General features: G+C 35.6%; 1 protein-coding gene across 6 annotated transcripts in view; it reads right to left on the bottom strand.

Annotated features, from left to right (window-relative positions):
* Nucleotides 1-24,329, bottom strand: part of LOC108135313 (protein pangolin, isoforms A/H/I/S) — a 78,742-nt gene that overhangs the window by 8,599 nt on the left and 45,814 nt on the right. For 3 of the 6 annotated variants that reach the window (XM_041708658.1, XM_017255481.1, XM_017255480.2), the window contains 3 exons: nt 19,285-19,477; nt 18,876-19,041; nt 10,874-10,943 (listed from right to left, as the gene is read on the bottom strand). In XM_041708658.1, coding sequence (XP_041564592.1) covers nt 10,874-10,943; nt 18,876-19,041; nt 19,285-19,477 — 429 coding nt within the window. Of the gene's footprint in view, nt 1-1,649; nt 2,102-10,873; nt 10,944-11,688; nt 11,843-18,875; nt 19,042-19,284; nt 19,478-24,329 lie in introns of those variants that run through there. The other 3 variants (XM_041708660.1, XM_041708659.1, XM_041708657.1) reach the window with 3 other exon arrangements.

Here is a 24,329-nt window from a genome sequence, read left to right as displayed (position 1 = left end):
CAAGAAAATGTATCCTTAACAGGGTCGGAAACGCTTCATTCTCTCTGGAACATATTTTTCAACGAATACAGTTTTTCCTTTTAATTTACGAGTAACAGATAACTAGGGCGGGTAAAAGGTGAGTTAAAGTATTCGGCCCACCCCACAAAACCGATCATACAATTTTGTAAGAAAAAAAGAAGTGGTAAAAAGACAGGGTCATTTGACAAAAATATCTCAGCTTAAGATTTCCTTCTTCATTGTGTTTAAAATGTGCAAAAGGTGAGTCGATGTAACCCGATCGGAAAACGAATTAAAAAGAAGTCGAGTTCACGACTATTAAATACGCGTTTTATGTTGCGCCATATGCCAAAGTGCATTGACAACACTGAGCGAAACACACGCAATAACTAAGCACAACCATGTTTTAGAGTGACATGACAGTGGCCGTGGCCCTGTTTTAAAATAAACTTGTTCTGCATGGACAGACCCGATCAAGACTAAATATATTTTATACGATCGGAAGCCCCATCTTCTACCTGTTACACACTTTTCAACGAATACAATATACCCCTATACTCTATGAGTAATGGGTATTAAAAGGTCATACCATTTAGTTGCCATATTAGCAATTCCTCAGATTATATGAATATCGGAAAATGTTCTTTATCTTGCAGAAGGTATTATAAATTCAGTCAAAACGCAGTAGAGGAGACATTTCCAACCCTAAGAAGTACATTCTTGATCAGCATCACCAGGAATTCTCCTATTAGCCATGTCCGTCAGTCTGTGTGTTCTTCGGTCTGTCTGTCCTCCTATGCGTCTGTCTGTCCGTCGGTTTCTATGCAAAATACTCTCAGATTTAAAGCTTTCTAGATTAGCATAAAAGTCGGAACGAGCCTGATCGGCCGACTTTATTATATAGCTCCTTTTAAATTTATAGAGTAATGGATTATTATTCCAAAATTACGGTTTAAATTTTGTTAAAACGGACAACGATATCATTTAGCTGCCGGAGGAACGACCGAAGAACTTAGCGGAAAATCGACATATGTAGCTTTATTGTGTTTTGAAACATATACGCATATAGATAGATATATAGTCGTTAAATAGAATTTTATTTTATTTTTATAATAGCTGCAAGGGTATGTAAACTTCGACTTGCCAAAGTTCGCTTCTTTTTTGGTGTTTGAGTAGAAATGCTATTAATCAGGCATTATTGAACGTAATTATATTATAGTAATACGACTATAATATATATTAGCTGGATGACTATATCATATAGCTGTCATAAAACTTTCGTTAAATAAACAATAAAATTGTCAGTTCTTTATTCTTATACAGGCATATAGACATTTAATTTAAAATAAGCTTTAGATGGTTATTTTAATATGATGAAAAGCACAACAAACTCGTATCTAGTTCTAAGCTAGCATCCAAAAGAAAACACAAAGTACGTTTTATATTGCCGTGATACCCTGGCAGTACAAATTTGCAATACGTAAAAAATAATATAACTGGCTCTAAAATGTTTGCAACCAATAAATCAATAAATAATTTTTCATGCAATAAGTACATGTATATAGTGGCTGAAGTACTATATACATAAACAGGAGCTATTTTGTAAACCCTGATATGCTTTTGTTTTAATTCTTTGATTTGTTATTTACTCGTTTGGATGCTGAAGCAATTTTAAGATGTAAAAACTCGTCGTCAATTGTTCAGTATATTGATTCCTGGATCGTCCGATGTTTTTTTTTAGCCGCTGCATTCATTAATCTGGATCTACAAATTGACATATGTCGGTGGGGCCTGAGGCGACAGCTGTTGTGAACATGCGCTTGCTGCACCACCACCTCCTCCAGCTGTGACCGATATGCCATTTAAAGATGCTACTCCGTTTCCATTACTGGTAGACATCAATTGTACATGTGTATGAGAAGACGAGGTGGATGATGATGAGGAGGACGAAGATGACGAGTTGGGCAACATTACCGTACCCCCTATGCCACTTACAATAGGTGTCAGCATGCCAACACCAATGCTGTTGGCTGCTGTACTACTGGTGATGCCAACGCTGCTGCCATTGTTGCTTACAGATGAAATGACACCCAAGTTGGGACTTAATTATTGGCCAAAGAGAGTCAATAAAAAGTCAAAAATTAATGTGATTAACCATTAGTATTAAAAGTGTAAAAAAGATCAACAACATTTTTAGCTATTTTTTATACCATATATATGTGTGAATGTGTTTTGGTCACTTGAAAATAAATAAACGTAAGACCGTTATAGTCGAGTAGCCCGACAAAAAGATAACTGGTACTCAAGTCAAAAAATTAAAAACGTATGTAATTAACTGTTTTTAAAATGTAAATAACGAGGTTAATTTTTTATCAGCCCTTGGTACTGATCAACTCTAAGAACTTTTCGTTTTTTCTTAGGAGCACCCGCTCTTGCAAACTATGTCAAATATCGGTACTCGAATTATTGGGTTGGCACCTATTGTAGCTTTACAATTTCGTATAAAGTGTTTTTTTTCGTTTTGACGTTTAACTCTTGAGAAATACGTCTTTAAAATTTAAAATCAATCCGTTCAAATTTAACCGATATCTGAGCTCTGATAGAGATGCATCTGTTTCATATACAAACATATTTTTTGTATCGTTGAAAGGCAAGGACCAATTTTTGCTTTGCACGAAATAATTATTTGGGAAAGGTAAAACGGAAAACAATATATAAAAAAAATAAACTAAAAGTGGCTGCATAAACGGTAAGCAGTAAAAATAACTTACAAAATGATTTCATCTGGCGCCAGTTATAGAAAATCATATAAAACGGAAAGATTTAAAAAAAAATTATTTAATTATTAAAAAACGAATTAATTTTTTTAAATAATGTAAGAATTTATTGAAATGTTCAATTTTAGAATACTTTTTAACAAATTTTAAAAGGTTGTAAAGTTGCGTAACAATCAAAGCCCAATTTTGTCCAGACGCCTAAGCAGGACCCTTTTAAGGTCTTGTTTTAAACACTAACTCTAAAAAAAAGCGTATTGAGTTTTTTGACGATCTGAAAGGGCAGTCGGGATCTATCTAATGGTCGGATTCCATTACATTTTTCACTTTTCAGTCAGTTGAATTTTGGAACGCAGTCTGCAAATTTACAAAATAAAATATATTGCACACAATTTCTTCGTTTCGCTTGACCATGTGTTCAGCTCACAATTTCGTTCCTCAGTAACAACAAGGATGCGCTCACTGCAAAACTATTTTTAAAAAATTACTGCTTAAAATAGGTGTCCAAAATAGTTTTTTTGCATACATGCGAGAAATAGAAATAGATCGAAGATGTGAACCCAATTATTACGTAGTATAACCAGATAATAAAATCATTAAATTACACAATGTGTAATACACATACAATGATTTTTGTGTTCTGAATTAAATTTAAAGAAATTTTAAAAGGACACTATGTTAAGCAGAACTCTTATGAATGCGTTTGTTCCCAACTCAATTTTAAAGTGTCTGTAAATAGACGGATTTCTTTCGGACACTTCGCATTGGCTGATAAAAAATATTGTTATTTGCAAGCTCTTGTGATTTTAGGGCAAATGTGAATGGTAAACAAGCATTAAACCGAATAATCACACTCTTGAAAAAAATGCATTCCAAAGCACAAACTTTTAAACCAAACCATTTTCAATAAATATTTTCGAGGCGAATGAGTTTTTAAACCCTTTTTATACTTTTGCAGTAGAAACCTTTCAAAAGCTTGCGACTTACTATATCAGAAGACATCTATAATATATTGTTTATCAACATCAAAGTCGATCTAGCCATGTGCGTCTCTCCGTCCGTCCGTTTCTACGCAAACTTGTCTCTCAGTTTTTAAGCTATCGGAATAAAACTTTTTTAAAAGTCCTATTTCGTTTGCAGGTATTTAATTGGGCCACAACGTTCCGAATCAGAAAAACTCAGAATTATAGCATCTTTGTTTTAAAGTATATAGCGATTAACTTTTTTAAAATTTTAATTAATTTTGAATTTTGGTTAAATTTTAAAATTTTAATTTTATAAACAAACGATCGGAAAATGCATCGAAATATACACTTTTTTTTTTGAAAATTTGGCTTTTGTTAAAGCTGCAAGGGTATGTAAATTTCGACTTGCCGAAGTTTGCTTTGTTTTTTGTTCCGAAAACGTTTGACAGAATGTGAGAAATGTGCAAGTGGAATCCGCTATAAGTCCTAAGGGGATATTCTGATCTAGAAAATTAAAAAAATTTGCTTTTTATTTTTTAGCCTATTTTAAAAGTCTAAACTTTCAAAAAAATTTTTTTTAAATCGACAAACAGCTGATTTTATGACTAGGCGTCCGAGACATTATAAATATTTCCTAAGCTTAAAACGCGTTTTTCTCGAAACAATTTTTTTTTGAGATGGTTGACATGATATTTTAAGTTCTATTAAAACAATTTTTTTGTAACTTATTAAACTTATTAAATGAAAATTTTGCTTGATTTTTTTCCGATCTCTACAAGTGTTGAAATCATGTAAACGATGTCGCACTCCACCGGCCTGTATCTCGGAAAATTTTGTATTTCTTTTTATTTTTTTTTTGTATTCTTTAAATGACAATAAAAAACATAATTACTTTAAAAAATGCCCAAAACCCAAGCGTCTAGACCAGAATACCCCTTAGATAAGAATATATTTCTATGCGTCGTGCGAAAGCTTGTTTTACTAGTTTTTAGACTGCGTTTGTTTCCTGACAGCAAAATGAACATCTCCCAAGGCCTTACAGTGTTCATAAATATAATTGTTGCTTTTTGCAACTCATCCACTCGAATTCATATTTCTTCCCTGCGCTTTCATTTTGGCAAGTGGTTGGATATTGTCCTTGCTTCAAAAGTCACTTGAAGGCTAAACCCACCTTCGTTGTTATTTACATTTTATTTCTAAAGTGGTTTTCTTCTTATAGGTTGTGATATCATTATTTTTGTATCACTTATCGATATTAGTTTAAACTAAACAAAATATGTAAAAAATAAAAAAAGTTTTTATCTATTTACAGTCCTAGTTTTTGCGTCAAGTAAGGTCATATTACCCCAATTAAAAAACAGTTAAAAGGTATAAAGAAGAATGGCAAACAAAAAAGTCAAGTACGATGTGGCTCGAAAGGACATATGAGGTATTCTATATAGGGTTTCATTTCGTGCAATAAATAATATTTGTCGTCTTGCTTATACTGATACACTTTATAGTAAATATAACGGTGTAAACCTATGTTCTTGGGCTAAAATGTGGAGAATTTCGTAATTGTTCTAATAGGTGCATAACAATTTCTCAATAAGAATATCACTTAACATAAACAAAATTCACGCAAGACATCAAAACCTCGGAGTATATCTTTGTAAAAATGTATGTAACAGGCAAAAACAGATGTCATCCTTTTGCCTATGTTCAAGTTGTAAAATTTTATTTTTGCCAGAAACAAAAATATTTTCTTTTACTTACGAACTTTCTACATAATAATAAAAAATTTAGTTAAATCGAAGAGGTTAAGTGTCGTCTTATATTTCAAGTAAATTAAAGTCGCGACTTTAAGCCAACATAAACATGAACGGGACTTCAACGTACATACATGTACAAATTTTACTTTTGTAAATAGAGCAGTCTTTCACTCTTAATATTTCTCGTCATTAAATTGCAAACGCAAAATTCTCTTGCAGCTAGTTGCAATTCTGAGTCCACTGATAGAAAAAAAATAAATATCCGGCGCATTCAACAACGTAAGCACAGACGCGATAATGGACCGCTTAGAAGCGACCAACACGCACCCCGCCAACAACCTCTGGATAAGATACCTTCTAAGTTGCGGACGCGTACAATTAGAATGGGGCACCACCTTTCTGGTGAAGGGGACACACAGAGGCAAACTACAAGGAGGTGACCTCCCACCCCTACTATGGATTATGGTGGGTTATGACTTAGTCAAGAGCTTCAAGAGGAGAGCCCTGAAAATAACAGTTTGCGGCAAGCAATGCTCTGCATCACGGGGGCGCTGAGGTCAACCCCCACAAAAACACTCGGAACTATACTCGGAATCGACCCCCTATATATCCTGGTTACCTGATCGAAGGTAAGGAAGCTCAACGCCTTCATGCAACAGGCACTATGTCGCTGCAAGGATTTGGGCACAGTTCAATAGGCCGGGACTTGGTCAGTACAACCGACTAGATGATCCCTCAAACTCCCTCAGAAGTCGAAAGAGCAGCTTTTTTTATACACCGAACGCTCCAAAATGCAAGGAAGAGTAGGAGCGGGATTATACTGCACAGATCCAGAGATCAGGCTATCCTATAGGCTTCCAGGCAGAAATCTTTGCCATCAGGAAAGCAGTGGAGGTCGCACAGAAAACAGAACGTCCACATGACGTGGTCAACTTTTTTGTAGACAGCCATGCAGTGAAAATATCCAAAAATGTACTGGTAAACAAGGAAGCACTAGACAACCTTAGCACTACTAAGATAGTGCGTCACCAGGGCATTGATGGCAACGAGACCGAAGACGTACTAGCAAAGGATGGCTTAGGACTGACAAATGACAAAGGACGTGCCCAACTCCCTAAAGTTCTCTGAAGAAACGGGCAGAAGTGCTAGGCAAATATCTCAAAAATCATGTGCCAGGAACGCAATGAGAGAGTTAGGACTGGGAATTTTACCGGGTCAGTTAAACTTAGCATCACCAACAATGGCAGTTGCAGGAATACGATAATGCTGGGACGAAGAAGTTTTTGGAACATCTTTTCTGTAACTGCCCAGCTCCCAGAAGAAGACTGGTCTCCCCGGTTCTGGCATTGCTAGAAGATGCCTCTAGAAGGACGCCGGGAGAATTACTTGCACCTCGATCCTCAACGACTTCGACACACCTGTTACGCGGTGTGCGCTAGATTTATATTTAACCATCCGGAGAGCTAAGGACCATATTGGCCTTTGCGAGGAAAAGGCTTTAGGAAACCAGTGCACACAAAAGATGTTCACTCGCGATTTTCGTTTTATTTAATTGAATTTTTATATCATAAATTAAAAGGCACTTTAAAAACTCCCTAGTCGTGAATACAAAATTATTTTAATCTTGGTTATGTTGTATTAAATTCAATTAAAATTTCGACGTTTGTAGCCATCATTGGTAACACGCAGTCAATTATAGTTTTGGCCAATAAATCCCGCTTGCCTTAAGAAAATTCGTTGGAAATACATCACGATATCAATCAATTCATGAAAAGCAATTTGATAATAATTGTCCTATTCTACAGGCTCATATTAAGTGAAATATTTGGGTTCGAGCGAGTGAAATCTTCAACTGCGAGGTTGAGGGCTTACACGTCGTCATCAGTCTCGTTATCCGCTTCGTCATCCTCGCCTCGCCTCCTCGCCATCCGCTCCGTAAACCCATGTATCTCCATATTCGCATGAGTCGGTATTAGTCGTCAGTGCAGTTTGCGTACGCTTTTGGTCTCTGGATTTCAATTTCATTCCGGACAGCTCGCTTCGCCAACCAACTTTAACAAAAACCAATAAACCTTTTACGCATTTGTCATTGTCAATCCATCGAACATTCAATTCAGAAAGCTAATCCCTCATTTTTTGTGCCGCAGGCCATTGATTTGCTGATTCTTACACAGACCCATCTCGGTTTGATTGTTTTTGGTGGTGGCCAGCAGGTCCCAAAACATTCGGCGTTTATCGTAACTCTTCGATTATCGTAAGAGCTTGGTGGCTCTCCATTGGACGAGCTCGAAGCTCGATTCTGGGAAATACAATGCAAATTGCATGGATGTCAATGGAGAAGCTCCAGTGCGAAAAGCAGTTATTCGTTTCGTTACATGATATTATCTTGTTGGGTGATTCTTATTCAATAGTTTAAAAAGCCCTTATACCAATGTTAATATTTTAATAATTAAAAGAAGGGGGTTGTATTTTGGAATCTGCAACCACTTCATCTACAATTCATGCTGAGCTCTTCATAGCCCTCACTTGGTTTCGCGCCTTTGACGTGACTCCTACAGGCGACATTTGTAAAAAGTACCGTTGTGTACGCGTTGCTCCTCCTGATTCCATGTTAAAGTTTATCATTTGGCGGAATTCCCCAACCCAGTATGCTCAGGTTTTCAAATTGGGCACAGTAACATACGGAACAAAACCAGCATCATTTTTTATCTGTGCAAGTTAGCGGTGGGTAAATGTGCTTCTTGACCCCTGAGTTCAGCCATAATCTTACGTGATTTTTGTATGGACGTTATGATATTCGGAGTCTTAGAAATCATCCACCAGACTATTGGTCTTTTAAAGCTTGGAAATTTTCGAATTAGAAAGTGGTGCACTAATTCATCAGATGTTTTCCGTCGTATTCCCAACGGACACAACAAACACTCTTGGACTGGTATGGGAACCACATCGAGATAGGCTTTTATTCATATTTTCCCGTCATATTGAATATGGAAGCCACACAAGCACTCAGTGTTGCCATAGCAAGATTTTTCGAACCACTAGGGCTAGTCGGGCCCACTTTAGCAGTAAAGTAAAGTAAAAAAATAATATTGCAAAGAATGTAGAGGCACAAGTTGCAACAGGATGAAAGTTAACCACAATCGTTGGAAACAGCATGGTCGGAGTTTTGCAAGGCAGTTTCTGAGGGGAATTTCCGCGCCATGTTTTGCTGCCAGGAGCAAAGCAATACCCCTCAAACTTATGGATGCGTGGGCCATCTTTTCTACATCAGGAAAAGAGCAAGTGACCTAAGCCGTGTCTTCCAGAACAAAGTCTTCCTGTTCTGATATGTCTCTTGGATTCAGATACAATGTTCGGCACATAGTTCGTATTCATGCGAAAAGTTCAAAAGGCACAGTTAGTTCCAGGCGATAGAACCTTCGAGCAGCCTTCCTTCCTTTTTAAATGAACATTGATTAATTCGTTTAGGCTGTCGACTTCGGAACACCACTCTCAGTATTGAGGCTCGGCACGCAGGTCTACAATCAATGCCACCTCTTATTCGCTTGGCCGATTATTGGTCTAAATTGGCCTAAAATCAATAATTTGTTGTAGAGCAAGACCTCGTCTCGTCAAATATATTATGGCTGATCTGCAGAAAAATAGCGTTTGTGCAAAAGCAACAACAAAATGCTATAAAAGCGTCTTCATTTATTTTGCCACCAACGGATGGAGCTTGTCAAGGATCTTTTAACTGCTGAATTTCTAAGTGTCGCCACGCGCGGATCACCACGCTGCATTTGGTCTGACAATGTGTCCAATATTGTTGGGGCTAGGAACGAGTTGAAGGCATTACCGCAACTGTTTGGAAGCCAGTAGCACCAAGAGAAAGTACATGATTATTACCTGACAAGGAGTTTTGATTGGTGTTTTATACCTCCTCGCTCGCCTCATTTCGGAGCGTTATGGAAGGTTGCCGTATAAATGGCTAAGCACCATTTGTATCGCTCGTTGGGATCAGCTGTCCTGAGCTTCGCACCGTGATATGTCAAATCCAGGCAATAGCTAACTCCCGTACTCTTGCACCACTTTAAGATAATCCTGGCGATCTTGGTGTCCTTACTCCAGCACACTTTTCAATTGGGCGACCTCTCTTTATGTTTGCTGAGCCAGCTCTTGTTGTTGTTGACAGCTAAGTTCATCCGGCAAGCCTTTTGGAAAAGATGGAGTGAAGAGTACTTGAAAGTAATTCAACAGCGTGCCAAGTGGTGCTCAACGGGACCATCGGTCAAGAGAAACAGGATGAACGTCATGGATGAAGGCCTACCAGCGCTGAAATGGCCTATAGCAAGAGTCGCCGAAGTCATCCCAAGAGCATATGGCGTTGTTCGAGTCGCGACTAGAAAAATAAGAAGAGCGGCTACCAAGTTTTGCAACCTTTCCGTTGAGTCCCGTGTTAAAAGCCCAGATCTTTCAATAGGGGGAGGATGTTCGGAGCTACAGCTGATAAAAGCTGTTGTAAATAGAGCAGTATCTTACTCTCCCAATATTACTCGTTACTGTTAAGTTAGAACGCAGTCTGTTAAGTCACTCTCGCTCTATGCTCAAATACTCTTGTAGTTATTTGAATTTGGAATTCTAGCGATAGCAGAAGCTGACAAAAATATAATAAACAGAATAAAAAAGTACTTAAATTCGAACTTTACTGTAGTGTATGAGTTCTTAATTAATTTATGACGAAAAAGCTTGGCAGTTTATGACAGCCTCAAATAACTCAAAAGCAACTAATTTAATAATATACATACATGGAAGAACTAAGCAAAATTATGAATTAAAATTTGGAGACAACACTGTTCTGCCCTTTTCTAGATTGTTCTCTAAGAAGAAAATGTATGGTAATTTATCAATGTTTATTTTACAACTTAAAATTCCATACATTTTTCTTTTTTAAAATTGGAGAGATTTGGTTGGCTTTAATATTGGATCCAAAAACAAAGTCTTCTTAATCATATTACATACATTTAAACAAATTGAATATACCATTTATTTTTACACGAAGGGGACACGATATAGAAATAATATATATTATTCTAAAGCAAATATTTTCTCTGCATCGTAATTGTAGTGCGGTTCACACAAAGTAATTTGATAAAAATAATTTTTATTACGTACAACAGCATCTAATTCTATGGCTCAGTCGGTAATGCTCTCAATAATAAGCACACAATGCATATCAGTAAAAAAAATTTTAGAAAAATTAAAAATTAAATTGAATTTAAATTGAAGTTTTTAATGCCATCGGAGTGGAAAATGCTTGCGTGAATCTTGTAACACGTCCTTTGCAGCAACGTTTTTAAGTCAATTAAAGTACAAAACAACGTACTCCAAAAAAGCTAAAACATACCTGCATGGTTTGCACCATTGATTCTGTTGATCCAGTCCAAAACGGGCTCGACATTTTTTCATATTATTACCTAGGAAAACAAAGGCCAATTTAATATAATAATATAATCTCAATTATTTCTGTTAATAATGTTAATAAGCTATATATCGGTTACAAGTTGATGTGATTATGAACAATATCTAATATGGGTTATCTCTGCGTTAAATTATTTTTACAAAATCATGATTGATGATTGCGATTACAAAACAAAATTTTTGTTTTATAATTCTTTAAACTTATTTGACATACTTAACTTAAATAAACAAATAAAACTTATGCATACTTGAAAACACATGCAAAAGTTGTTATGCTACTTTAAACTGTTAATTATCGATTACTACACTAGTTTTTCAACATGCACTATAATAATTTTTTAGGATGCTAGGAAAATTCATGCCACTAAAAATTACTTTAATAAAATACTTTATATAGACAAATGTTTCCTAAAAGATTTAGAATCAGGTTTTTGTTGAATTTTGAATACCGACAAGTTTGTATGTACATACATATACTACCATATGTGGCTGCCAATCTATTTTTCCAATATATTTTTACTATTTTGACTCTGATTTCAAAGCGTATTTATGAATAACACATTTTTTAGTGAGTAAGTAGTATTTACATATATGAAAATTTCGAAATTAATTAAACAAGGAAAATATATGTGGACTCTATCAATTTTCTCATAAATAACTATGTTAATATTTAATTGATCTTTTCTGTCGTTATATATACTGATTTTAATTCGTAGAATAATTTAAGAAAATGTATCTAACCTCCGTCGTTGGTATCTTGCTTCCGCTTCCGTTTTTTGCCTCGAGAGGCATTTGTACGAGAGCTCCAATCGGGATACATTTGCATGTGCAGTTGTCGCTCCCTTCGCGCCAACTCGTAATACTTCGCCTGCTCCTCACGCCCCAAGGCATGCCACTGGGTGTGGGATAAACGCGAAGTTTCGCGAAAAACATATTATATAATAATAGTATGCAAGATGTACCGATATTATGAAATACATAATCAGCCAATTCAATGATATTGCTTATATATATGTGTTTTACCAGGGCTTTGAACACCGAAATTGTTTGGCTAGCACGTAAACTAGGATTCAACCCAAATTCGTGTTCACATTACGGATAGTTAGTTATACAGGAGTATGGTTTCAGGTTTGCAAACAAATCCTTGTGAGGATTTTTTACATAAGCTAGAGCATTGGGTTTGGATCGGTTCACAGCCCTGGTTTGAAGCATTTTGGTAATATTTTGTTCTGCATGGTCTTAATTTCAATTTTTTTAATTTGAAAACAATTATAAATTTCTATAGCTGGTCTTAAATTGTACCTAATAAAAGACTAGTCCGGAAACGGACTAACCAGATATAAGAGACAGAAACAAATAAAAAAATATTTGGTAAAATATTACATGCCTACATCAGTTATATTAATCATGTTACAGTTACAGTCTGTAATTTAGTGACTGCGGTATTGATCGGCTTACCACAGAATAATTCTAAATAGAATAACAATTTTTTATAAAAATATGTCCTGCCATAAAGAAAATTATAAAAAAGTTTTGTCTACAGAAAGTAGAGCACGAACTGAAGGTGATGATCGAATCATTCATCGAATCAATGGAACCCGTGAATTAAAGTCTTATTGGAAGGGGATTTAATGCAATTCTTGGTTTTTTCAATACTTAAAAAATTGTTTTTTGTCAAAATCGTAGTACTTATTTACTGAAACATTGCGGTAGAAAACAAATTAAATAAAAATAAAGTAATTTTTTTTTGGTCAAATAAACAATAGTAGTCACAAAATGTGAAATCAGAAGTTTTTGGAGTAGATGGTGCGATCGGCACGTTACTTTTACCTCGTCAAGAGGTTTTGTGTTTGATATAAGAAGTTTTTGTTTTTTTTTAATTCATTCAAAAGTTTCAAACGCAGTGGAAGAGACATTTCCGACTCTATAAAGTATATATATTTCCTCCTTGCCGTTTCTACCCAAACTAGTCTCTCAGATTTAAATCTGTCTGCAGAAAATTTTCCAAAAGTAAACTTTCTATTTCAGGTCAAATATAAGTCGAAACAAGACTGTTCGAACGACTATATCATATAGCTCCCATTGGAACAATCTTGAAAAAAGGAAAAAAAATTATAACTTGGCTGTTTTTAAATTTTTTTGTTAGTTTTATTTTTAAGTTTGATTAAAATTGGACGAATATATCAGAAAGATTCCATGGAAACAATCGGGGCTATAAAAAAAAAGATCGAAAAAATGAGCTGAAAATCATTATAGCTGCAATTTTTTAAAAAATCAAAAAAAAAAAAAATATTTTTTTCAAAAGCTGCAAGGGTATACAAACTTGGGCTTTTTGAAGTTGGCTTCCTTTTTTTGTTTTTAATTTGTATAGGACTACAATCCATTTTTTTATAAAAGTACGTCAGCACCATGTCTAGGAGTTGTTCCCAAATGACAAGTATATGAAAAAACCGAAGAACAAAGTTCTGTCCTCTAAGTATTAAGTCCAATAAGAATTTTACATAATCGAATTGGACTTGCACAGATTTCTGCTCATTCAAATAAGCATAAAACGCTAATTAAAAAACATGAAATGGTTTGCATTTTTAAACGCTGAATAAGTTTCAAAAGCGAATTTTTAGAGAAAAATGTGTTACACTATATCAAGAGTTGCCATTAAAAATACCTTCTAACCGATATATAGCACGTAACCGTAGCTTTAGACGTTTGGAAGTTGGGGGCATGTGAAATCTAAATCTAAATCCCGCTAAACGCACATACAAACCAAAAACGGAAAAACGTTCTCATTTCAAAAATGCTGTATTTGTCTAGTTTATTGTATATCTATTTAACGGAGTATCGCATTGAGATAATTGTGGTGTCGTTGGACGCGTATTTAATGCCAGAATACAACCACGTCATAAAAAAAACTTTGCTCCACCGGCTCCAAAAGCTTCAGTTTAAGATAAACATTTTTTATCACTTTCTCCGAAATGAAATTTTAAAACTCTTAGTATACACAAACTTTTATAAAAGTGATACCTTTTGATTTTTATATTATAACAAGATCGGACTATTCTTAGATGACTTCGAATACTGCGGCTATATATAGTAGGCTCCTTGCGCACGGTTACCGGTGCTCATCGTCACTACATGTACTGATACACATTTCAAAAATAAAATATACACAAAATTTCGATCGTTCCTTTGAAAGGTATGCGCTGATATAACTTTTCGATATTAATGCCCTTCCAAAGGTTATAATTTTATCGAAAATTTACAATGCAGTGACGGGGATATTTCCGACTCTATAGAGTATATATATTCTTGTTCGGCATTAGATCGATCCTGCCATGACTGTCTGTCCGTTCAATCAGAATAATAAATAAAATAAAATTATAACTTCGTTGAGAAATAATTTCGAATAACAGACAAATAACTTTATTTAACTCAATTTACAATAAACAAATTTAACTAAAACCAATATTTAACTAAAACAAATATAACCAAAATGTTTGGTGGCAGATTGTTTGAGCGTTTTGCATTTACATTATGTTATTTTATTTATTAAATTATTATTCTGATCAATTTAAATTTGCAACAGAGAAAGTCTTGTTTTGAACCTTTCACACAGAGGCAGCGGTTGCTAATGTATCAAAGAAGAAAAACTAGTATAGTACTCCCTGTAAATATAGAACTATACTGAAGATTTCGAAATAGTGAGTACAAAATAAAGTAAACAAATATATATGACAGAAAACTATATTAAATCTGAATACCAACTGCGTTTTGGGTGTTTGTAGGTTAATGTGTATCAATATAGGAAGTGTAACAGCAGAAGCGCATAACGGATAGATGTAGTCGTGACCCTTTTAAGTTAATAAATTAAAAAAAAATACCTTTATACTTTTTCTAAGCTGTTTCAACGGGAATATTAATTTAATATCTTTGACCAAACATAAACTTATATATCTTAGCAAAAAACTTTATATACACATTATGGTGGGTAAATTTGTAAGGACGGCAAAAAAACAAGTGCTTAATCGTAGGGGCGGAAAGTAATCTGTGGAAAAGTCTAGTCATTATTGCCATTATGTCTAAAATCACGTTTAGCTCTCCTCGTTTCAAAAAATGTCCGAAGTACTATACTTAAAAATAAAACAAGACAAATTGTATGGGTAAAAAATAGCATATAAACAATTTTATGCAGCATTGCAAATGAAATTATGTGTCCTCACTCTCCTTTTTTCGCAAAAGAAAATTACGGTTTTTATTTTGAAATATATATGGTTCCATATGGTTTTTCCGTTTTTATAACTCATAACGCCGTTCCCACTTGGAGGGGAAGTTATTGGCACCAAATTTTGTATACCCTTTGCTGGTAGAGTGAAGAGGTATTTGCATTCCTTGAAAGGTATGAAACATGTAAAAGGAATCGTTACCAACACTATAAGTATATGCTTTCTTTACCAGGATTCCTGTCCGTTAAAACGTGAAGACCTCGAAAACTACAAGAGCAGAGACCTGGTGTTTAACAGGCGGGTTCTAAATAGAGGCTATAGTCGACTATAAGATAACCGTTACTCTGCTAACAAATTTCTGACTAAATATATACCTACAAAACAATCGCAGTTTAGGTGGCGCCATCTGTCGAACTGCATAGTCAACTCTAGAAGCAAAGAGCGTGCAGCACCCCAACCTCCCGCTAACAGTTTTTTCGTTCTGTCACTCTACATCAGCGATCACCGGCAGAGCTGCAGCCAAGCGGAAGCAATGATCTAGAGATGTTATAGAATTTAATAAGAACCACGCGAACCCTTAATAACTTTATAACTTCTATAATAATACGTTTACCGATAGTATTACCGAAACACACACAAAGTGTCAAATAGCTAAGGTCCAACTTGTCTCAGAGTGACGGGACAGTCTTAAACGATTTGTGGGCGTTAAAGTTTGAAATAAACTCCAATCTGCATTTCAAACCCCAAATCTCCAGCTTTTAGCTACCTTTCGGTCATATCAATAGGTAGACACAAAATTCTAGATCAAACTATTATTTTAGAAGTTATAGGGTTATTAAGTAATCTGCATAACACTTTCCCATAAGTTTTCATCCTGTTGCATGTAGTATATTAGTCGGAACGAGCCGGATCGGACGACTGTAGCATAGACCTCACACAGGAAGAAACGGAAAAATAAATAAAACAAATTATAGCTTTGCTGTTTAAATTTCATCAAAATCGGACTTTATCTTATAGCTCCTTAGAAATAATCATATTATTAAAAGAAAAACCTTCGACAAACCGAAATATAAGTATGCTGCTCTTGAAAAAATTAAATACTCTTTAAAACATCTAAGTTTCGATTTATATGCGTATATGTTTTAAAACATTGAGGCTATGATGATTTTCAGCTTAATTTTTCGATCGTTCCTATGGCAGCTATATGATATCGTTTTCAAATTATTAATTTGTCAAAAAGAATTTTAAAAAACATTAAAAAAATGAGAAGTAACATATTTTGTTATATTTTTTTTATATTTTGGTTGTTTCCATGGGAGCTATATAAAATAGTCGACTTATTTTAAAGAAATTTAAACCGAAATTCTGGAATATTTAACAATTACTATACGTCGAAGAACTAAAAAAAAATTATTTTTTCCATTTATTTTTCCGATTATTCCAATGGGAGCTATATGCTATAGTCGACCGATATGGCTTCATCCGACTTAGATAGAACATAAAGACAGATTTTGGGGAAGTTTCATGCAGATAGCTTTAAAACTGAGAGACTAGACGGACGGACGGACGGTCAGACGGACATGACTAGATCGACTCTCTGCTGAATATATATCTTTATAGGTTTGCGTTGCAAACTTCTGACTGAAATAATAATACCGTCTGTAATAGTTTTGATCAAAAGGAATAAGTGCATTTTATATGTTTCCACCTATATTGTCAGCATAATTACCCTAGTCGATCTAGCAATGGCTGTCTTCTGAAAATGAACTTCTAGTGAATTGTATTTCCCAGAATGGTTTTTCGACGGAATAAGTTTTTTTATTTTTCTCCATGATCTATTTATACCCGTTACTCGTTGAGTTTTCGCCCATATAAAGTATATATATTCTTGATCATTATCAATAGCCGAGTCGATCTAGCCATGTCCGACCGTCTCTCTGTCTGTCCGTCTGCTAAAGATTTGGGAAATAGCATGCCATTTCTAGCTATGCCTACGCAGCGTAAGTTTATTTTAAAACGTGGGCCCGCCCACTCTAATTCCCACAAATCGCGAAAGTCTGTCACTTCCATCTGAGACATTGTAGAGGCTTGTTATTGACCTGTATATTTAACTAACTATATCTATCGGTAGACACAGACATTTTTCTAATCGAGCTTTTGTTTAGAAGCACTCTTGCCGCCGCTCTGCCAGCAAAACACTGTCCTTTTTCTTAGATAAAGGGCAGTGGTGGTCGCTGATGTAGAGACAGAGTAAAATATCTGTTAGCTTCTTGTGTTGGCGTCACCTAAGCCCCGATTGTTTTGTGGAGAAATTATTTAGTTTGAAGTTTGTTGTTTCCAATAGTCGTGGAACTAATATAGAAAAAATATTATCAAAACTTAGTTCGTGTTAAAAGATCCTACGTGAAAACAACCCAATTGAACTTCTACTAGTATTAATTAGTTATTTCAAAATGTGAAGATATAATTTTAAAGGCTGATGTTTTATGTTGAATTGCCTAAATCAACGATCCTGTGGACTGGGCACTAATACACCGACGGAACAAATGCGAGGTTTAAAAAGCTGGGACTGATCGATCTTCAATACGGTTTCGGGCGCATGCTTTCGCCAATTCTATTCCAGATGCCTAATTAAGATTCGGAAGGTAATCAACCATCGTTTGTTAGACTCTTAAGAAAAGAATCTATTAAAGTACAAATTATAAGAAAATATTATGTTTCAACTAAATTTTTCTTATGCTTTTTAGTATAACTCTTTTGCCAATATTTGTTCATTAATAGCACTATTTTACAGCCAATCGCGTAACGAGCCCTTATTTATAAATTCAAGCATTTCTATTATTTTACAAGTCAATAAAGATTTTTACAGATTTAAATACAAAAAATAACAAAATTTGGTAATACATTTACTTTTATAGCATAGGGGATAGAACAGGCATATTGGCTGTAATCTAGAGTAATATGTTAATTGTGTTTGTGTTTTGTGTTCTTATTTATTTTACTAGTCTTTATTGAACATTTTTATTTTATTCTTATTTTATAGTTCTTCCACGACTGCTGACTGATTTACAATAGACGTTCATAAATATCATAAGGTAATGTAAAATTTCTTACTGAAACATTTACACCCACAAAAAATACATGTTATGTCTATTGCGATCATAACATTATTGATTCAACCATTTGAATCACACCATTTTCCCTTGATTTGCAAATTTTTGTTTTTCAGCCAAAAGAATATTTTATATTTTAAATTAACGAATTATGTCTATAAGTAAATATATATAAATATGTATACTGCTTTTTTGTCTTTCTTATTTTACATTAAAAACAAAAAAGTTAGTTGACGGATCCCGATTTAAAGACATTTAAAAATTACTTTCTATTTTTACATTTAACTATGGTTAAACTCGTCTAAACTATCTTCAAATCTACGAAAGCTAGGTTATACATCTGTGTAGATTTTTTTGTGATTACTCATTTTTAGTTACGAAACTTTACACTATTCTAATTTAACTCAAGTATTTACACAAATTACGTAAAGATTTTTGTTTTGATTTGTACTGTTATTTCTAGATTTATTGGGTTAGTTTTTAATGTTAGATGTGTGCTTTAAGTTGTATGTGTGTAGTGATTAAATGAAATAATATAAAAGTGAAATGCAATAAAAAGAAAGTAGTGTAACATTTTGAGAATTTTGTGCAGTACCTCCCGAATCCGTTGTCGATCTGTCTTTTTTTCGCTTTTTCTTTTTTGACACGTAACCATAGTTATCTCGTGCGCTCCACCCTGGATACAACTCCATATGCAATTGACGCTCTTGTCGAGCTTTTTCGTAATATTTGCTTTGCTCTTCGCGGGAAAGTTCGTGCCACTACAAAAGTATTATTAATAAGGTAATCCATTAGAAGCTGTTTTTTATAATTTATAACGCATTATCGGAAAATTGAATAAATCTAATTTCTTGTTTTTCATATTTCATGGGTTAATTTAACGAAACTCGGTTCCGAAAACGGTAATAATAAAGACCCAAACATTTTTAATTGCATTTGAAATTGGATCAAACTTACTTCGTAAAAAATATATAAAATATATATGATGTAAATAAATGTCTTACCCGTCTCCCCAAAATTTGATTAATAGCAGCCGATTCTTTCAGTGTACACTCGGCAACAACTTTAGCACGCATTTCCTTCATATAGAGCATGAACGCATTCAGTGGTTTCTTAATATGGGGTTTTTTTTTGTCGTTTGAACTATCTTTAGAGTCGTTGGATTGTGTACTCGATGAGTTTTTTGTGTCCAAGTTTCTGTAAATCAAAACCATAAATATTTAGTGTTCGGTAGACCTTTTTGTAAAAATAAAAATACATTTTTAATGTAATAATTAATTTTTTATTATTAAATATTATATACAAAAAGAAAGAACGCAAACTTCAGCAAGCCGAATTTTTATACACATTTGCAGCTATTGCTAAATTTAAATATATTTTATAAGACCCTTGTTCCGTACTTTATGCCCATAGCAGTTCTTAATATAATTAAAATCGTAATTATAATATAATACTAAACCATTGCTATATATCGAAGTATATTCAAATCAGTTAAAAAACAGCAAAGGTTTAATTTTTGTTCGGAGCTATGGAAGCTATGTACATTTATTTGCTTACCAAAACAACCCTTTTTCGGTTCCAATAAAGTTTTTTTGTTTTAGAAAAAATCTTAAATTAAAATTATTGATACTTTTTAAAAAACTGAGGAACTCGAAAAAAATTATTTTTTTTTTTTAAGTAAGTTTCGAATTATTTTAAAAGCCATCTTTAGATCTGATATCTGGGAGGTTTACATTTTCCCAACGCAAGACCAATGTGACACCTTAGTCAGCTTAAGTTATTTTCGACATGTTTCACTTTTTTTTTGTACCAAAGATTACTAAGCGTCATAGAATGGCTCGCCTTAGTTGTTCTAAACGCAATTTAGATACTAATTGGGACTCGGTAAGTTCAATTAAGCATATATCTTTTATATTACCCTTATCATTTTTCTTCATAAAAGGTAATTTTTTCGGATGAAAAAAAATTTAATCTCCATGGACCAGATGGATTTAGACATTATTGGCGAGATTTGAGGACGGAGGCCCTTAATTTTTCAAGGAGAAATTTCGGGGGCGGATCAGTTATGCTTTGGCGCGCTTTTAATAAGCTTGGAACTCTTAATTTACAGTTCACAAGCTCCAGGATGGACAGCAGTGAGTACATACGGGTACTGAACAATAGCCTGCTTCCATATTTGATGGAACATCGGGAAAAGCCACATATATTTATGCAGGATAATGCGAGTCCATGCGTCCCTTCAAACTACACAGTTTTTGCAAGATTGTTCTGTCGAAGTTATGGACTGACCATCTGAACCGTATAGAAAATATATATATATATATATATATATATATATATAAACTATCAAAATGTTGTTTTCTTATAGCACTAATTTTTTTATAATTATAGTTTCTTATTTCCTACATCATAACCATCCTACATCATATAATTACGATAAGGTTAAAAGTTAGATTTTTTCATTTTTGTTAAGCAAAATGTATGAACGGTAAAATAATAAACTAAAACCAAATTCAACACACACATGTCTAATTTATCTTTAATTTTTCAGACGGTTTTTCTGCCATTGGGTTTGATATTATATAAAATATCTCAAAAAATTGTCTTATCATTTTGTCTTATCATTTTGATTCAGCTTAACACTATATAGATAATACGAAAAAAAAAGTCCAACCCGATTAAACCTTTTTTACAATTTTTACGCCCTATACCTTAGGTGTCAAAATTTCTTTGTGCGCTTATAGATTGTCATCATTAAGATATAAATAAAGATATATATTCTTGATCACGATCAATAGCCAGTCGACATAGCCATGCCCTTCAGTCTGTCTGGGAAGAATATATCCTAAAACGTTCGCAAACGGGCATTATTATTATTATTAATATCGGGGTGTCCAGTGTACCGCGACCTATAAGATCTATTGTACCCCCATTCAGAGCCTACAGCTCAGATATCAACCCACTTCCTCGAATAAAGTCGAGGAGTTTTAGTGGGTTGATTCTTACTAGGAGCTCAGGTGTAAGAGTTCTGGTTCCTAAGATTTTACATCTTATGCTTGCTAACGCCGGACAGTCTGCAATGATGTGTCTAGAGGTTTCGTCCTCTATGTCGCAGAATCTGCAAGTTCCACTGCTGGTTATTCCCATCTTACCTAGGTGACTTTTCAGTCTACAGTGCCCGGTTAGTAATCCGGTAACGATCCTAAGTGAGTTTTTCCCCAGTTGAATAAGTTCCTTGAACCTCTTCTTGTTATAGTTATTTATTTGAGTTTTGACTTGCCTTAGACCTGGGGTATTTCTCCAGTGTTCTTGTCTCATGGCGCCTTCCGCTTTCCTAAGGTATTCTTTTATAGTGTGCCTCCCTATGCCACAGTAGGGCTCTGGGCCTACCAGGGGCTGTTCGGCTCCTAGTTTTGCTATTTTATCGGCAAGTTCATTTCCGGATATGTCCTTATGTCCCGGAATCCATCTGAGGGCCAGCCTGTTTCGACTGCCCAGTATATTTAGCTTACTCTTCACCTCTAGGACTAGCTTCGAGGTGATTTTGTTGCTATGTAAAGCAGTAATTGCTGCTCGGCTGTCCGAAAGGATCGATATGTCCTTTTCCTTGTATCCACGCTGTATGTTGAGCTCTGCACAACGTCCAATGGCACATACCTCAGCCTGGAATATGCTGGTGTATTGGCCAAGGGATTCGTGGTATTTTATGCGAGGCCCTACCACTCCAAGGCCCGTGCCTTGTTGTGTCAGGGATCCATCTGTGTACCATGCAATGGTGTGTTTAACCATCGGATGCACTTCAGACAGTGTGGTCCAATCTTTCTTATTGCCTAGGTGTGCTGTGAAGTTCTGCTCGAAGATTAGTTCGGCTGTCATTTCATCCCTAGGTTGGAGTATTAGGGGCACCTCACCTAACAAATTAGTCGCATCCCTGTTATTTAGAATGCAACCACTACCTGTGCCCTCAGTGCTTATTCTCAGGAGTGTAGCTTTGCGTTGGATATCAATCACATAGTGGAGTGGTGTTAGCTCCATCAAAACTTCTAAGGCAGCTGTAGGACAGGTTCTCATTGCCCCTGTCATGCATACGCAGGCAAGTCTTTGTAGTTTTCCTAGCTGGTTTTGCATGCTGATGAGCTTAGCTCGTTTGCCCCATGCAAGTGCTCCGTAAGTGAGGATTGGTCTCACGATCATTAAGTATAGCCATCGTATTATCTGAGGCCTGGTTCCCCAGGATTTCCCAGCAATTTTCCGACAGGTATAGAGTGCATGTTTTTTGGACATGGGAAGCGAAAGTCAGTTTGCTATCTAACGTGATTCCTAGATATTTAACCTCTCGGCTAGTTTCTATAGGAGTTCCTAGCAGTGAGATTTGTCTCATTCTCTGTAGTTTGTACTTCTTTGTGAAAGGAACGATGACTGTTTTAGCAGGATTTAAGTTGAGTCCAACCTCCCTGCACCAGTCTAGCGTTGTCCTTAGTCCGAGTTGGACGATGTCGCAGAGTGTCGCTTCAAATTTGCCTCTGGCGATTATCACGATGTCATCGGCGTATCCTTGACATTGAATTCCTTTTCCAGCAAGCTTGCTGAGAAGGTCATCTACTAGCAGGCTCCATAGCAGAGGGGACAGTACTCCTCCTTGCGGGCAGCCTTTGCTGGTAGCAATTGTCACTCTTTCCGAACCCAGTGTACATGTTGCTTGCCTGGATTCAAGTAGGTTGCCAATCCATTTGCTCGTAGTAGTGTCTATGTTCCTTCTGGACAGGGCAGCTCGAACTGCATCATGTGATGTGTTGTCGAAGGCTCCCTCTATGTCTAGAAAGGCACAGATAGCTATTTCTTTGCTGTCAATTGCCCCTTCTAGGGTGCGACATAGTTGATAAAGTGCAGTGTCTGTTGAACGGCCTGCTCTATATGCATGCTGTGTGTTTTGCAGCGGACAGTCTCTGAGAGCTGTTCTTCTGATGTTGTAGTCTACCAGTTTTTCCAGCGTTTTGAGACAAAACGAAGTTAAGCTGATAGGTCTGAAGGACTTTGGGCTGGTGATGTCTTTCTTCCCGATTTTGGGGATGAAGACCACCCTAGCGCTGCACCATGCACTTGGGATATACCCAAGGGCTAGGCTGCTCACCATTAGTCTTCTTAGGCGGGTTAGGAGTAGTTCCTGCCCCTGCTGTAAGAAAGCTGGAGAGATCATGTCTAATCCCGGTGATTTAAATGGTTGGAAGGTTCCAATAGCCCATTTGAGTTTCTCGGGCGTAACTATAGATTTGGCTGTTGCCCAGTCACTGGCTACTGTCCTAGGGGTTCTATGTTGATCACGCCTTGCGTTTCCCATAGTGGGAGTATTCCCCGGGAAATGCGTGTCAAATAGCAATTCTAATTTCTCCCGATCCGTGGAGGTGAAGGTGTTATTCCCTTTCCTCAGGGCTAAATTACTATCCGCTGCACTTTTAGCCATTGCTTTTTGCAGTCTCGCGCCCTCGTTGACGTTACTTATTGCCTCACAGAAGTTCCTATAGTTATTCCGTTTGGCCTTCCTGATCTCTTTGTTGTAGAGCGTCAACGGGCATAGAAATTATACAAATCTGCGAACGTTGAATGCAGGTTCGCTAAATGTTCGCAGACGGACTTACTCACTTTCGAGCTCGTAAATGTCTTCAAATATCAAATACTGGGTAGCTATAGAGTTCTAGGTTCAAATCCCAGCATAGAAGAACAGTTTCATTTCCATTTTGTTTGTTTTTTGTTAATGTTATGTTTATACCCTTGCAGAGGGTGTTATAATTTCAGTCAGAAGTTTGCAAGCTACCTGCATGAAACTTTCCCAAAAGTTGTCTTTCTATTGCAGGTAATATATAAGTCGGAACGAGCCAGATCGGACGACTATAGCATAAGCTCCCATAGGAACAATCGATAAAATAAATAAAAAAAAAATTATAACTTTGCTGTTTCTTAATTTTTTTTTTAGTTCTTTGGCATGTAGTAATGGTTAAATATTTCAGAACTACGGTTTAAATTTCATCAAAATTGGACGACTATATCGTAT

The sequence above is a fragment of the Drosophila elegans genome, unplaced genomic scaffold (assembly GCF_018152505.1).
Source record: "Drosophila elegans isolate 14027-0461.03 unplaced genomic scaffold, ASM1815250v1 contig_349, whole genome shotgun sequence".
Classification (NCBI taxonomy): domain Eukaryota; kingdom Metazoa; phylum Arthropoda; class Insecta; order Diptera; family Drosophilidae; genus Drosophila; species Drosophila elegans.
The sequence above is the reverse complement of the archived record's forward strand: the minus strand, read 5'-3'. Positions and strand labels throughout refer to the sequence as shown.